Genomic DNA, 14,997 nt, shown 5'->3' on the forward strand with positions numbered 1-14,997 from the left:
CTGGGAGGCTCTCAGGTGAAATGGCATCTCATCAGATTAATCATAGGACATAATTCATGCAATTGTTAAGATGACCCTCCAAAGAAAAATAAGGAATGTGAAAAAAGGATAAGTGTATATAACCTGTAGCAGTGTACAAGGTGCAGAACCATGTCCTTTTAACTTTTAGAGGGCAGAAGACAGGAAAGAGAAGGAATGAGAAGGAAAAAAAGTAATTTAAACTGCTTATTAAAAGCCTACTGGAAAGCTTTTGTGAGGTAGCATTCATTTTACTAATAAAGCCTTCCTAACAAGGCAGTTGAGGGTGATGAGGCATTGACACAGATTGCTTGGAGAAATGGTGGATGCCCCATCCTTGGACATGTTCAAGGCCAGGTTGGATGGAGCTTGGGACAATTTGGTGTAGTGCAAATTATCCAAGCCCATGGCAGGGGACTGAAATGAGATGGTCTTTAAGTTCCTTTATAACCCAAACCCTTCTGTGATTCTAAAAAATGTCAAAGGCAGGGAGGAAGGGGCTGATGAAACACCCTGTAACCATTCCCTAACCCGTAACAAAGCCAGACCAGTATCAGTCACACCTATCACACCCAAAGCATATGGGGTTCAGCAGCAACACTGGATTTAATTTTCAGGACCAAGTGTGTAAAGTGTGTATTTTTTGTGGTGTCCTGCTTGGACAAAGCCAACTGCCCCAGGCACAGACCTTCCTGTTCCAGGCACTCTCCATCAGCAGCTCCGTGCTGAGAGATTCCCCCCCAATATGGCTACAGCCCCAGCAGTGTCAGTTATAAATGGGGTTGTTATTCAGCAACATCACAAATAAATGGAAGAAAAAATCTGGATAGTATTTGTATGGCTAAAATCAAATCCCCAGTCCTCTCCTTGTGGCAGTTATGTTTGAATACCCAGGCTTCATTATACCAAGTGTCTCATTTCACACTGAAAAGCCTCAAAACACAGCCATGCAGCAAACATTCTTTGAAGCCAACAAGTGCATAAGCCTGAGCTTGTTATTGCCTTCCCTCAAACAAAAAACATGGTTTATATATACTAAAAAAAGTATATCCACGCTTCAGTAAATGAAGCTGTACTTAAAGTTTTAGTGTTACTTAGAGAAAGAATTGCTCTAATAGTTTTGTAGCTTTACTGGTTAAAAACTTGTCATTATAGATTCATCCAAGTGAACAGATACACATTTTAATCACACACTTTTTAATCACTAACTGTTTCTTGTGGTCAGGGATATCAGCCTCTCATCAAAGCCTTCCATGTTAGCAGCCCCTGTGGGGATGTTGTGCACCTACTGCATGGCAGGAGAATGGGTTCTGGCAGAGTACTCATGAGTGAGGACAGAAATTCAAGCTGTCAAGTCCTAAACATAAAAATTATCATTTATTCCAGCAAATTAAAAAGACATTTCACTTCCCTCTCCTAACCAGTTACTTGCTTCAAGTTTCTTCTTTCTGTACTTTGAAAACAAGGCTTAATCCTCTTGCTCAGAGAGGGATTCAGAGCTGTCTATAGCCTAGAGGAAGCCACAGCCTGCCTCCACAGCAGTATCTGGTATCACGTGGGAAACTATCCAGTCGGCTTAATTTAACATGAGACTGTAAAAATAAGGCATAAAACTGACCTGGGTCCAAATGAACTTTGCTGAAGGCACCTGGGGCTCCGACAGCCAGTCCTCAGCTGCCAGCACACTGAGGGCTCTGTGCCTTTCCTCAGGGTAAGGTGCCTGCAACAGCTACAGCCTCCAGCACATGCCCCAAATGGCTTCAGCCTTGAAATGTGCCCCCCACCATGTGTGAGCACAGCTGGGACCCAGAAATTAACTCTTCAGCCATTCCTCAAACTGCACACCCATCACATGGAGACAGAGCTGAGTGATGGCACCTACTCTCCTCTGACATGACACCTGGAAGAGGTACTGCCCATCTCCCCTCCCACAATGGCCAAACTTAGACTAAAGAACTTACACCATGAGAAGAGATTCATTCCCAGCTCCCCTCACATGTGCAAGGCTCATTGAAGCCTTTACCAAACCACCTTAAACTACTACCCTGGCAGCTCAGGAAAGAGCGAGGGGCACAGCTCCTGCAATTTCATGCTTTGAAAACAGAAGAATCTGCCATTCTTAGCAATAGAAGTGTCATAACTGAGATAAAAGCAAGCCCATTTCATTAGTGTAACACTTACTTTATTATCTACGACTCCCCAAACACACACTGATATGAAAGAGAAACAAAACAAGTTCAGATGCAAACAACCATGCCTGTTTTCCTTAATTAATCAGCAAAGCCTGGAACCAAACAAGCCTATTTTGATAATATCTGGCTCTTGTAAAACTGATTCCAGGGTTTTAGCAGAGCACTGCACAGGCCAGCAGCAAAGACCTACATCCACTGGAAATGTGATTCACCCCCGCCACGTTCCAAAGCATTCTGTTTGAACAGCAGGATTGATTCTGCTCAGTCAAGCACCACAGCTGCACCAGCTCTGGCCAGCACAATGGGGCACCTGAAATGCTCCTCTAACTGAAGCAGTCCAACATCAGGAAAGGCAACATGAAAAAGCTGTTTATTTTATGAAAATCTGGAATAAATGCCACAATTTTAATCCTTTGAGCACGCACTAGTGAGAGAAGGGAACATCCATTTCAGAAGCAGAGGCAGGGCCTGGTCCAGATAGTATTTGTGTGGCTAAAATCAAATCCTGCTTCTGTAAAATCAATACTCGGTTCTCAATACATGAGGTGACCAACTGTCATCTGCTCTTTTTAATAAAGCCTTATTTTATAGAATATAGAACAAATTTTATCATTCAGTTAAAGAAAAAAACCCTTTCTCCATCTGTTTAGCCTGATTGGGTTTTAGGCAGTTTAAGCATGTGAAATGCACTGACACTGCCTTTGGACAAGCCCTCTTAATTCAAGAATACAAAATATAACATTACCGTGCTCATTTCTGAACCAGTTTAGAGGCTCATGCTTTGCAAAAAAGTTAATGGAAAATACTTGACAGTTCCCCTAAACGACAAACACACAAATAAACAAAAACATTCCCAAACAAACAATAAGGCAGCCATCATCCATATAGGTTTACATTCAAATTCTCTGAATTTTGAGGAAACAAAAGGCCTCTAAAATAGAGAGAGATTAACTATATCAGGACTTCCAGAATCTGAAAAAGATATTCATTAATAGCTTTGGCAACTAGCTACTGTACAGCCTCCTCCCACACAAAAGCATTACAAAACAGGACTGGTGTGTAACAAAACAAAATGCTCATTTCCTTTTAGGTTTTCATTTTTTTTACAAAAAATATTAATCTAACCAATATCTAAAACTCAAATTAACTTTAGTACGGTGGTGCTGAGATACATCACAGGATCAAATACCATTCTAAGAACATTTAATTTTCCTTTAAGGAGGTCAAAAATGAAGATCAGATTGAATTCACATAACATAGCCAAGTTAGAATCCCCCCCAGTGTTAGCCATGCCTCCTCCCCTCAGTTTTCCTCAGAGTTCATGAATAAGTGGTTTATAGCCCACTGCAGCAAACTGAAGAACAGATGGTATTAGGTCTTCAGTTACTCCTTCCTTGTCAGTTTGAACAAGATGGACATTCCCAGAACATCGTTTTTCATTTTGCCCATTATTCCCATTACACATTAAGCACATTTAACACAGCCATATTACTCTACTAACACTATACAGTAAAATCATTTTCCAGTGGGTGTAATTTTTTTTAAAAAGCATTTTGGGGATTATGGTGAACTGAAAGCACAGGTAAGAACATTCAAGACCAAGATGGAGCATCTCCCATAAAATACAATTCAAGATGACTACAGGTATGAGTTTACTTATATTTCTTTAAGGGATTGCAGAGAGACATCACCACCCCCTCCACTACCTGAACATCATGGAAGAGTCACTCCAGAAAGTTTTCAGTGCACATTTTTTACCATCTGATTTGAAACTCAATTAAGGTTCACCAATTGTTACAGACAACCAGCTGGGAAATAAGATGCTTCCTAAGGCTTAGAGGTGTTCAGTGACATGTCTCAACTTGTATTCACAACACAGGTGATGGCAGGGGACAGGGGAGAACAAGCAGGACTTGTCATCCACCCCATGTCCCAAACCCCCAGTGTCTTTTACAGAACATGGCCATTTGCATGTGGAAAGAATCTCTCAGAAGCTATGTAGCTAAGTCTAAATGGACAAAATTCCTAACAATCACACTGCTTGGGATAAGCATAATGCCAGAATGAGATATGGACCTGATTCCTTTGGAGGACGATGAAATTTTAATCAGGGATAAAGGAAGTTGCTTATGGTTTGAAGATCAGTACATTCCAGAGCAAGGGACCAGTGACACATAAAAGGGGCTCTATTTTGTGGTTTGTGTAGAAACTGGGCTTAGAAGAATGTACAAGTACTCATGTACTGGTGCAGAGTCCAGGCAGAAGCAGCTGCAGCCAGGCAGTGCTGGAGAAGGGGGCTGTGACCCCTCCTGAAGGATTGCTGACCTCTGCTTCCCAGGAGGCAGGAGGGCAGCACAATCAGGGACCTGCTCCCTCCTTTCAGAGCTACACAGGAATAGCAAGGTACTGGACTGAAAGTTGTTTCCACTTGACTGATCAACACCACAAAGAAAATCCTCTGCCGCCCTCCTTAGCCAATCTCTGTTTCAGGCACATCAAAATCAACACTGGGATGGACAGCACCCATACTGTCTATAAGTGTCACTTGAAGGAAAAGATGCATTCCCAAACATAACCTCATATATATATACATATGTATGAAGCAAACCAGTTCTGCTTCCACATGACCCTTTTGGATATTCTCCAGCTGCTATCTGCAAGCCCCTCCTGTTGCAGCACAACAAAGACGTCTCTTCCAGTAGGAGCGCCAAGTGTCACACATCTTGTGTGACACACCTTTGGCTGCCCTTGCCTTGCACCCACGGCCTGCCCAGGCATCACGCATCAACACTTAGCTCATATTTATGTCTTCTGGCCAGCAGATCCAATCCAGAGCTTAATGCACACACAGGAAAGTGTCCTGCTGCTGGCCGTCAACAGCCACATTGTGGCAAATCTAAAAACCAAACTTCTCAATTCTCACTGAACCCGCATGCACCACTGCAGTGAGCTCCTGAGGCAGGAGCCTCCCACCTCAGCAATGCTTTCACACCCAACCCTTACAGTGCGTCTCCTACCTTCCAGGAGACACTCTTTCAAACCTCTGCAGCATCTCTAATCGTTGAGACAACCAAAATGCATTAACTCCAGTAGCCAGCATCTTTGAGCACATCATTACCATTGCCTCTGAACCCTTAAACCTCTGTTACATCCCAGCCATAAAACATCACCCGTGTAAACTCATGTGTCACTCATGTCAGACTGCGTATCAATTGCAAGGATCACCACAGTGACAGCTTGCAACATCAACTTTTTCCACCCCCCATCAGCTGTGGATATGAGATGACCAAAGGGACCAGAAATATCCTTTACACACGGCTCTGATTTGAAGTAGATTCTTCTTATGGCAGCTGGACCCACACATTTAGCATGAAGAATTTCACCAGAATTAAGGGCACACAACCAATCTTGAGGCACAATGTCCTCAAAGCAAAAGAAAGGATTTTTGTGTGATTCACAAGCAGAATGTGAAGCCTGACCCAGCTCCATTTCATTTACTGAATTTGAGAAGCAGTCTATTAATAGTTCACTACCATATCCCTGCCCTGCTTCTCCATGCCAGGGCAACAGCTCTGCTAGCAAACACCAGTGATACAGGCACACATTTTCATACTGACACTGTAGAACACAGCTAATCCCAATTGTTTCAATTTAAACAGAAGTCATATTCACAAGAATTAACTGGAAACAGACAAAATTGGTCTTGAACTTCACTTAGTGTGAGCAGACAGCAACACCAGACTCAAGCTTTCAGGTATAGTCTCGGTCTCTTTTCTTCTCTCAGATTTTCTAAATTATTCTGTGCATTTACACTACAAAGTCTATCTGGCCAATAAATTACCAGCATAGATAGTAACCTGCTACTATTTCGACATCAGATGAATGCTGCCAGCCAGCAAGGACACTAACAAAAGCCAAACTACCACACTACTTGAAATCCTGGAGTTACTACCCTTTTCAGGAAAAAAAAACCCGGGAATTTTGATACAGGAGCATAAGACTGTGATGATCACCAGGCATCCCACACCTTCCTGCGAGAGCAGGATAAGACAGCCCAACCTTTCCCCATTTCTCAACAAAAAAAAATTAAAATTAAATACAGTGGTGGTATTCACAGTCCAAGCAAGAACCATAAAGTACAATGGGGCCTCTGCATTTCACAATACCAGGTCTGACTCTTTACAGGGTCCCTATATATTCCCAAAGGGAAACATGATGGGATTTTGAAACCATTAATCTAACTAAACAGAATATTTGGCTTGCAAGCAGGGGAGTGGTAAAGCCTGTATTCCTTATTCATGACCCAACACTTTACTCAGGAGTGCAACGCTGTAATACTGTTATGCCAAAGCCTCACCACACAGTGACTGTACACCATCAATTAATATTAATTATAGCTTCTGAAAACCTTGGAATGCAAACCCTTCCAAAACTGCAAGGGCACACTAATCCTGCTCTAGCACTTCAGCTTCATGAAGGAACAATAGCCTTATTTTCTAGCTAGAATTCAACTACAGCTTTCACCTCTTCAGACAGGTCTAAAGCCCAGATCATTTGGCTAGCACTTGGGTCCCGCCCTCATCAGAGCTATGACTTCAGTTCTGAACCCTAAAGCCATCTTTTCAATGAAATAAAGCCACTGAACAAGAATAGCTTGTGAGGCCGTTGTACAGATGGACAAAGACACACAGGCAACAGCACAAGTGGGCTGAAAAACCGCTGAGCCAGGACAGGATTAATGCCTGCATGGAACCTCAATGCTGTCCACTTTCATTTCCCCACTCCAAGTGGAAAAAGCACAAGTGCATCTCCACAAAAATACTACAGGTTGCAGCAATTTTTCCACAAAAAGGCTCTGGCCTGGGTTTTGATGGTGTGAGGCTGCAGAGGAAGGCATTTTGTCTCTTAACAGCATGGTGATATGATGGCTTCCATTCAGTCTCCTGTTACCTATAGGGAACTTCAAATTTGTGCAGAGAAACACAAATGGGGCAGATCTAACTGACACAGCTCACAATAAAAAATTAAAAAAAAAAAAAAAAGCCCCCCAACAGCCATGAATAAAGTGATTTATTTGACAGCATCCTCTGTAGGTTTTCCCTAAAATTCTCCAGCTGAACTGAGAGCATTCTACAAGTCAAAGAGACAACACAGCCATTCACATCTTCTCCCATTGCCTCCTCCATGCAAATCCAGTCCGGAGGCACAGGCTTTAATCCTGTAGTCGTTAAAGGCTTTTGTCATTCAATGAGGCTTTCCCAATCCAGACCCAAGTATTGGCTTCTAAAGTCACATACCATCTCACATTACCTTCGGCATCACTCAAAACTGCACACAGTAGAGTTTAAGGGACCCAGCAGCCCCTACCTCCAAGAGATTCACACCAATTTCTCTAAAGCAGCCAAACAATAGTTTTCTTTCCACAATTAGGAGCCTAAAGCAAATCCTGTATGAAATTGAAAATATCTAGCAGCAAGATCTGATTTGGGCTGAGGCACATATAGTGAAAATTAATAGGAATTTGAGCATTGTACAGATTTCTTCACACACAGTCAGTACAAGAATTCCTAAACAAGTGTAATTAAGAATATGAAGGCCATTCACCAGGTAAGAAAGCTTTCACGCTGCAGTTTTCCCTTCCTAATCTCTTCCTTAGGTGTACATGATCCAGACTAGCACTTCCAAGCAGTGTTCACCAATACCTTTGGCAGGCTTTGGTCCTTAAAGCTGCTCCATTACAGAAAATACATGGAAAATCCCTTTCTATCAACCCCCTGCTAGAGCCCTCTGAGAAAACCTGGCATCGTGCTGAATTCTGGGTCTGTGCTATGGCTCTGCAGTGATGGGGCTGGCCTGGGCTGCATGGACTGACAGGAGCAGCATCAGCCTCTTCCAACCTGCCCTCCAGCAGCACCCCAGCCACCATCCCTCGTGGATTTCAGGCTGCTGAAGCAGAAGCCTTACACACTTCGGATTCAGTTCCCAGCAAAGCCAGACAAAAGCCCAGGCCTGCCCCCAGGCTTTCCTCCACCAGCTCTCTTTTAAATCCCCTTAACAATCCCCCAGACCCCCCCTTTCCCCACAAACCCACCAGGACCCCAGGGCTGGAGGAGAGAGGGGTTCAGCCCCTCACCACCAGCCCTCCATACCTTGCCCGACTGCTGTGTCTCCCATTCTGCATCCCTGTCTGATAAAAGCTGGGGAATGCACGACTATGAAGACTGAGAAGTGGTCCCCATAATTCTTATTAAGAGAGCACTGCTGCAGTGAATTATGATTATGTTGTGTAATGAAATCATCAGAGAATAAAGATGTGGCTGTATATCCATCCCCAGCTATCCCAGGCAGCCAGGAGTAATTTACAAACAGATTGGGCCAACATTTAAATATAAACAACCAAGAGCTTAGATGTACAATAACACGTTATTTCCATATCAGTTTCAAATACTCTTGTAGGCCATAAAGCTCAGCCATCCAATGGAAGTTTAAAGATCCCAAATCATAAGAGTTAAACCTCCTTTCACCTAAGTTACAGAGTAACTCAGGCTGAAAAAAAAAAACAGTATCAATTCTGTATTAGGTTTTTCTATTAGGTCTCATTCCAATGGATGCCAACAAAAGTGAGGTAGCAGGCACTATAAGCAAAAAAAGAAAAAAAAAGGCATGTACTACTGTGATTTTTACTAAATGCTACAAAATCCACCAAGAATAGGGTAACAGCAAAAGACAGCATCTAAACTTTCATTCTCTTTAGATATTACTGGATGATACTACTTCATTCTGAAGATCTGGAACTTTAATGTAAAAATCTGCCTTTTCAAAGGTATTTGGACAGATAAGTCTTTGACCTAACCAAAGTACTGTAAACGTGGTACCTAGAAAAGGACAATCACCGGGGCATATTAGGTTTGATTCACCAGGACAGTGACAATTTCATGGCAGGGGAGAGGGAAGGTCGGGGGGAGCAGCTTCTCAGCTTTATGAAGCCATAACACAAAAGGAAATTTTCCCCCTGCAAACGCTCTCAAATCACTGACTGTCGGTGTCATTTTAACCGGGAGCTGCCGCCCGAGAAGGGGCTGGGGCCGGGCCGAGCATCCCCGCTCCGCCCTTTCCCACGCCGCGGGAGCCACGCGTGACCTTCGCTGCACCAGGCGGGTCCTGCGCAGCCCCCGCGGCGGCAGCGACGCCGGGCCGAGGGGGTTAAGCGTGGGAGGAGTGTACATAAGGTGGTGGATCCAGAGCCAATGGGGATATTGCGCTATAGTTAGACACTGGATTCTAAGCGATGGTGACCATAAAGGCTGCTCAGGGCTGAGCTGCTCTGAATGACACCAGCACGGCGCCTTTAGTTCCCGGCTTATAAGGCAGAAAAAAAAAAAGCACAGGAAGATCAGCTAGGCTTACCTGCAGTTCACACCACGCGACTTCGACCCACGTCTCCGTGTCCAGACCCTTGTAGACCGTTTTGAAGGATCCCCGCCCGAGTTCAATATCAAACTTTAGGAACCTGCCATCCGGCGAGGTGGCAACCGCTTTCATATCAGCCTCCTCCTCGGGCTCCTCTTTCTTAGCCTTGCCCTGGTCCTTGGCAGCATCCTGCGCCTCTCTCCGCTCCACATCCTTGCCTGGCTCCTTCTGCTCCTCGGCGCCCGCGGTGCTGCCCGCGGGCGGCGTTGCCCGCGGCTCCCCGGAGCACTCGGCCTCCCGGCCCGCCGCCTCCGCCGCCCCCTGCCCCGCCTTCGCCCTCTCCGCGATTATCCTCCTGGTTTTGGGGAGCAGGATGATTCTCCGCTGGTGCTCCGCCTCGGGCAGGTCGAAGGCGGGCTCCTCCTGGTCCGAATCCACCACGCTCCTCCGCAGGAACCGCTGATGGACCAGCTTGGGGTCCCTGGAGCCGGGGCCGCGAGGAGGCGGGGTGGGGGCCGCGGGGGCTGCCGGCGCTGCAGCAGCGTCCGTGTCTGCGGCCGCCCCGCTCCCCCCGCCGCCGGGCCCATCCATGTTCACGCCGGTCTCCGCGGCCGGGGGAGCGCCGGGCTCGGCAGCCGCTGGAACCCCGCCACGGCCGCCGCCTCTGCCGCTCCGCCGAGGTGCCGCTCTGGCATCACCCCCACTTTCCATCCGGGCCGAGGGCTCAGCGCCCGCCGCCGCCCCGGCCCGGGGGAGTCACCGCGAGCCGCGCCCGCGCCGCCACCTGCGCGGGGCAGAGCGCAGCCCTGAGGCGCCGCCACGGCCCGGCCCGGCCCCCGGGCACCTCCCCCGGCCCCGGGGCTCCGACGAGCCGGGCCCCCGGGCCGGGCCGCGGCCGCTCTGACCGGGCTCCCCCTTGTCCCCGGTACCCGGCAGGGGCGCGGCCGAGAGCGCCAGACGACCGGTGCAGCCCCTCACCTGCGGCGGGCCCGCGCACAAAGGCGCGGCCGGGCCGTTACTTACGTGCGGAGCCGGGGGCTGCTGCGCTCAGCGCCATGCGCGGGGGAAGGCGGGCGGCGGAGGAGGGGCGGCTCCGCCGAGCGTGCGCCTGCCCGGGTGCGCGGCGGGGCCGGGGACCCGTTGCCGGTGCGGCGCTCCGCGGCACGGCGCGGCTCGGCTCGGCCCGCCCCTGCGCCGCAGCCCGCCCCCGCCGCAGCGCCGGCCCTGCCGCACCTCCCGCTCCACGCCCGGCGGCTCCGCGCCCCTGCCCGCGGGCACCCTGCGGCAGCCCCGCCGCGCCTCCGCCCGCCGCCGCTTTTTTGTCAATGGCAGAGCTCCCGGGCAGCGCCCATTTAGGGCACCGGCGCTCGGCGATCGCCAATGAGGCTGCAGAGGGTGGGCGGCCGCCCCTCGACCTCGGCCCCCTTTTCCCCCGCCCCTCCCGGCCCCGCCGCAGACAATGGGAGGGTCCCCCGCCCCGCCGCTGCCTCGCTCCGCGTCCGGCAACGTCCGCCCCTTGGCAGGTGCCCCCACGGGCCCGAGAGCATCCCCCGAGAGCGTCCTCCCATGGCATCCTCCCGACAGGCATCCCCCGAGTGTATCCCCTCCAGAGCATCCCGCCGAGAGCATCCCCCGAGAGCCTGCCCTCCACAGCATCCCTCCCAGAGCATCCCCCGAGTGCATCACTCCCAGACATCTCCCCCAGAGCATCTCCCTGAGCACTCAGTGCCCACGCAGGTGTGGGATGAATGCAGGGCGCGGGCCTCAACTCCCTCTGATTTCTGGATCCAGGAGGTGGCTGTCCCAAGAAGCCGATTATCATGCCTGCGAGTAAAGGGAGGGTGACTTGAAGGGAACTGGATACTATTTGCACACAGCATCTTTGCATCAGCATCCCTCAAATGCAAAATGTGACCAGGGACCGACTCACACGTGGCCACTGCAAACACCACACAGCCCACCCATGTACTGCGTGGCAGGTCACAACACATGACAAGCCTCACAACCTTGGGTTATCTGTTATCTTTTTTGTGTTTTTTTTTTTCCTTTATTCCAGGCAGTTCAATAATCAGTCTATGGATATTGACCCCATCATTCACTGTGACCAACACTTCAAATTAGCCTAGATAGAGGGAAACTTTGATCTTGACACCCATCTGTGCTTCGAAGAACCCACCTGGAGCACTGCCTCCAGTTCTGGGGGCCTCAGCACAAGAAGAATATCAACCTGCTGGAGCTGGTACAGAGGAGGCCACAAGAATAATTGGAGGGCTGGAGCCATCTGCTCTGGAGACAGGCTGGAAGAGCTGGGGGTGTTCACCTGGAGAAGAAGGGCTCCAGGAGAGCTGGAGAGGGACTTTGGGCAACAGCCTAGAGGGCCAGGACAAAAGAGAGTGGCTTCCCACTGCCAGAGAGCAGGGTTAAATGGGATATGGGGAAGGAATTATTGCATGTGAGGATGGGGAGGTCCTGGAAGAGGTTTCCAAGAGAAGCTGTGGCTGCCCCATCCCTGAAAATGTCCAAGGCCAGTTTGGATGGGGCTTGGAGCATCCTGGGATAGTGGAAGGTGTCCCTGCCCATCGCAGGGTTAGGAATGAGATGGGCTTTAAGATTTCTTCCAACCCAAACTTCTGTAATCCATCTTTAGGTGAGGTTAGAGATGTGGGACACTGGCTTTGCCAAAGGCTGTGCCCTGTAACAGCTGTGACATTTCTGCTCTGTAAATTCACAAAAGGACTCTGGTTGCCACTACTGCCAAGCTGCTTTCTCAAGTATTAGGTTCATACACACATACCATATGTTTTTGTTATTAAAATTTAAAGAAATAAAGAAAAATAAAAAGATAAGTTTTACCAAGTAAAATCCCTGAGATTTCTGAGGGAAAGGAAGTTGACTGTCAGGCAACCATAATTAGTTCTTCTTTTAATTAATTAATTTTCAGTCAAGAATGATTAAAAAAAAAAAAAAACCTTTAAAATAAGAAACTGGGTAGTTATTGTACTGGTGTTTTATTTTTCACACTTCACTAATAATTCAGCCTCATGGATGCATTTGATCTTTCAGTGGTTTGCTTTTTGAAGTGTTCAAATATCAGTGATATTTCTAGGACTTGCAATTGTGGCATGAAACACGGATTTGTGTGCTGTATAGAAACCTGAATTCCCGAATATTAGTCATATATGCTGGGCTCTGCACCTCTCTGCACAAATGGAGATTTGGTACACGGAGAGCAGTCTGCAGTTACCAGGAGAAAAGAAGGGAAGGGGAAGAGCTCTGACACCTTCTCCTACTTATTACATAAATTGACCTAAAACTCTCTTCAGAGCAACAGAAATTCCCACCAACATGTAGAAAAAGAATAAGTTTCAGGGTAATTAGAGGGCTAAACGTAGCTGGCAGCATTTCACTCTGCAGGTGGACAGGATAAAATGGGAATATTCTAGAGCTGACCAAATACCAACGCCAAAACCCACAATCAAGAAAAATATGGGGGAGGGGGGGGAAGAAGACTGGATTTCCCTGTCTGCCAGGTCTTGCAAGAAGAAAGAGGGAATCTGTACACCCTCAGGTGTAGGGAACATCCCACCTCTGCCTCAGGAAGATACATGAGCACTGCCATGCTGCTGTCCCCTCATCCCTTCCCAGGGCTCCACAGACAAAACAAGACCTGTTCTCACAGCTGAGTTTTTGTGCTGTCCAGTGCCACATGGTGCCCAGGGCTTTTCCTGTGTCCATATGTCTACTGAAAACTTAGGAATAATTTGCATGTCACAAACTTAATCATGATCCACTATCAAGTGCTCTAAGTCTGTTACATGATGATCTTTAATATTCTAAAATGGAAAGAAAATGCTTCTTGCCAGACAGCTGTTTGACCTTTTCCATGCTGCCCTCTGCCTGCTCCACGTCCCCAGGTGAGTGAGCTGGGCAGAGGTGTGACAGCACGGGGCACCGCGGGACCGGGCTCCACACCCCACTCAGGCAGTGCCACACCTGCAGAGCAGCATGGCACAGCATGGGCAGCTGTGGGACTGGCCCCAGTCTGATCCAGCACTCCATGGCAGCAAACAATGGCCCATCCCAGCAGAGGGATGCTACCCAGTAGACAGAGAACTTTTCCTCAGCCATCAGGAGCTGTCATCCCAGCCTTCCCGAATGTCAATGACCACAATGGACACACAGCCATGGAGGGATCCAGTGCCTAGTTCTGCCATGTCCTGTGCAGTCCCAAGCCAGTCCCCTGTCCCAAGTTCATGCCTGATGGGTGAGGAATGCTCAGCAGGCATATGGGGTGGGCTGCAATGGCACCCAAAGTACAGACTGGCACACTCTGCTTCTGCCATCTACCCAAAGCCCCCAGGGGAACAGTCACCTACAAGCTACCTTTCCATAAGGGAGAATGTCCGTCCTGGGCAGGGGACCTCACACTGGAACAGGCTGCACAGAGAGGGTGCAGAGTCTCCCCCACTGGGATACTTCAGAGCTGTCTGTGGACACAATCCTGTGCTCCAGAATGTTTCTGTTTGAGTAGGAGCACCTGGTGACCCACTGTGGTCCCCTCCAACCTTCTCCACCTTGTCATGAGCTATTTTATGGGGTTGCCTCTACTTTCCTCAGTTTACCCAAAACAGAAGCCTGTTATTGATTTTCCTGCTCACCTGTTTCAGCCTGTGCAAGCCAGCAGACACACAGACACAAGGATGTTGTTCTACCCACACAGCTTACTACATCAGTGTGCTGTGTTACCAAAGGGCATGAAAAAAGATGAACAGTTGCAGTTTTCCTGAATGTTGGATCATCAGCCATCATCAGAGCAAGCTAGAAGCAGCTTCACCCTTCAGAGCTGACTGGTATGCAGAGGGCATTGGAAATTATAGCATGTTTCAACTAACAGGCAGCGAAGGTGTTACCTCAGACTGTGACCTTAATCAAGCCTTTGACTTGGAGAACTCCTCCTTGCAGGAATGAAAGGATGCTCATCCCTCCGGTGAAGTTCTCCCTCCATGCACGGTGCTGAGTGAGACACATGTCACCCCAGAGCACAGATGGGCATTTGCACTTGACAAGCAGATTACCACTGGTCTGTCTTTGACTCGCCTCACTTCTGGCAGGAACAGTCAGTCAGTCACTGACACAGAGCAGGACAGCTTGTCCCAGTTAATAGCTAGTGTTAGTTTTAAAAGGGAGAAGAAGAACCATTTTCACTTAAAAACAGCCCTTATTTTCCTTCCATGTTTGTTAGTTTCGAGTGAGGAAGTTCAGTCCTGTTCAACCAGCTTGCCTTTCAGGTTCTCAGATACTGAGAAATTTTTTATTTGTTTAAAATAAATGCTTTCAGGACACCATGGAAATCTCTGTACTGGCCTCCAGTTTTCTA

General features: G+C 48.2%; 1 protein-coding gene across 14 annotated transcripts in view; it reads right to left on the reverse strand.

The window, feature by feature from the left end:
- The window catches only part of WNK2 (WNK lysine deficient protein kinase 2), a 95,921-nt gene extending 84,976 nt beyond the window's left edge, over positions 1–10,945 (reverse strand). For 4 of the 14 annotated variants that reach the window (XM_071440115.1, XM_071440107.1, XM_071440105.1 and 1 more), the window contains exon 1: positions 9,618–10,941. In XM_071440115.1, coding sequence (XP_071296216.1) covers positions 9,618–10,331 — 714 coding nt within the window. In that variant the 5' untranslated portion in view covers positions 10,332–10,941. Of the gene's footprint in view, positions 1–9,617 lie in introns of all 14 variants that reach the window. The other 10 variants (XM_071440112.1, XM_071440104.1, XM_071440103.1 and 7 more) reach the window with 5 other exon arrangements.
- Between the last annotated feature and the right edge of the window lie 4,052 nt (positions 10,946–14,997).

This window comes from Agelaius tricolor, unplaced genomic scaffold (genome assembly GCF_023055355.1).
Source record: "Agelaius tricolor isolate 1412-34295 unplaced genomic scaffold, bAgeTri1.0.p SCAF_14, whole genome shotgun sequence".
Classification (NCBI taxonomy): Eukaryota; Metazoa; Chordata; class Aves; order Passeriformes; family Icteridae; genus Agelaius; species Agelaius tricolor.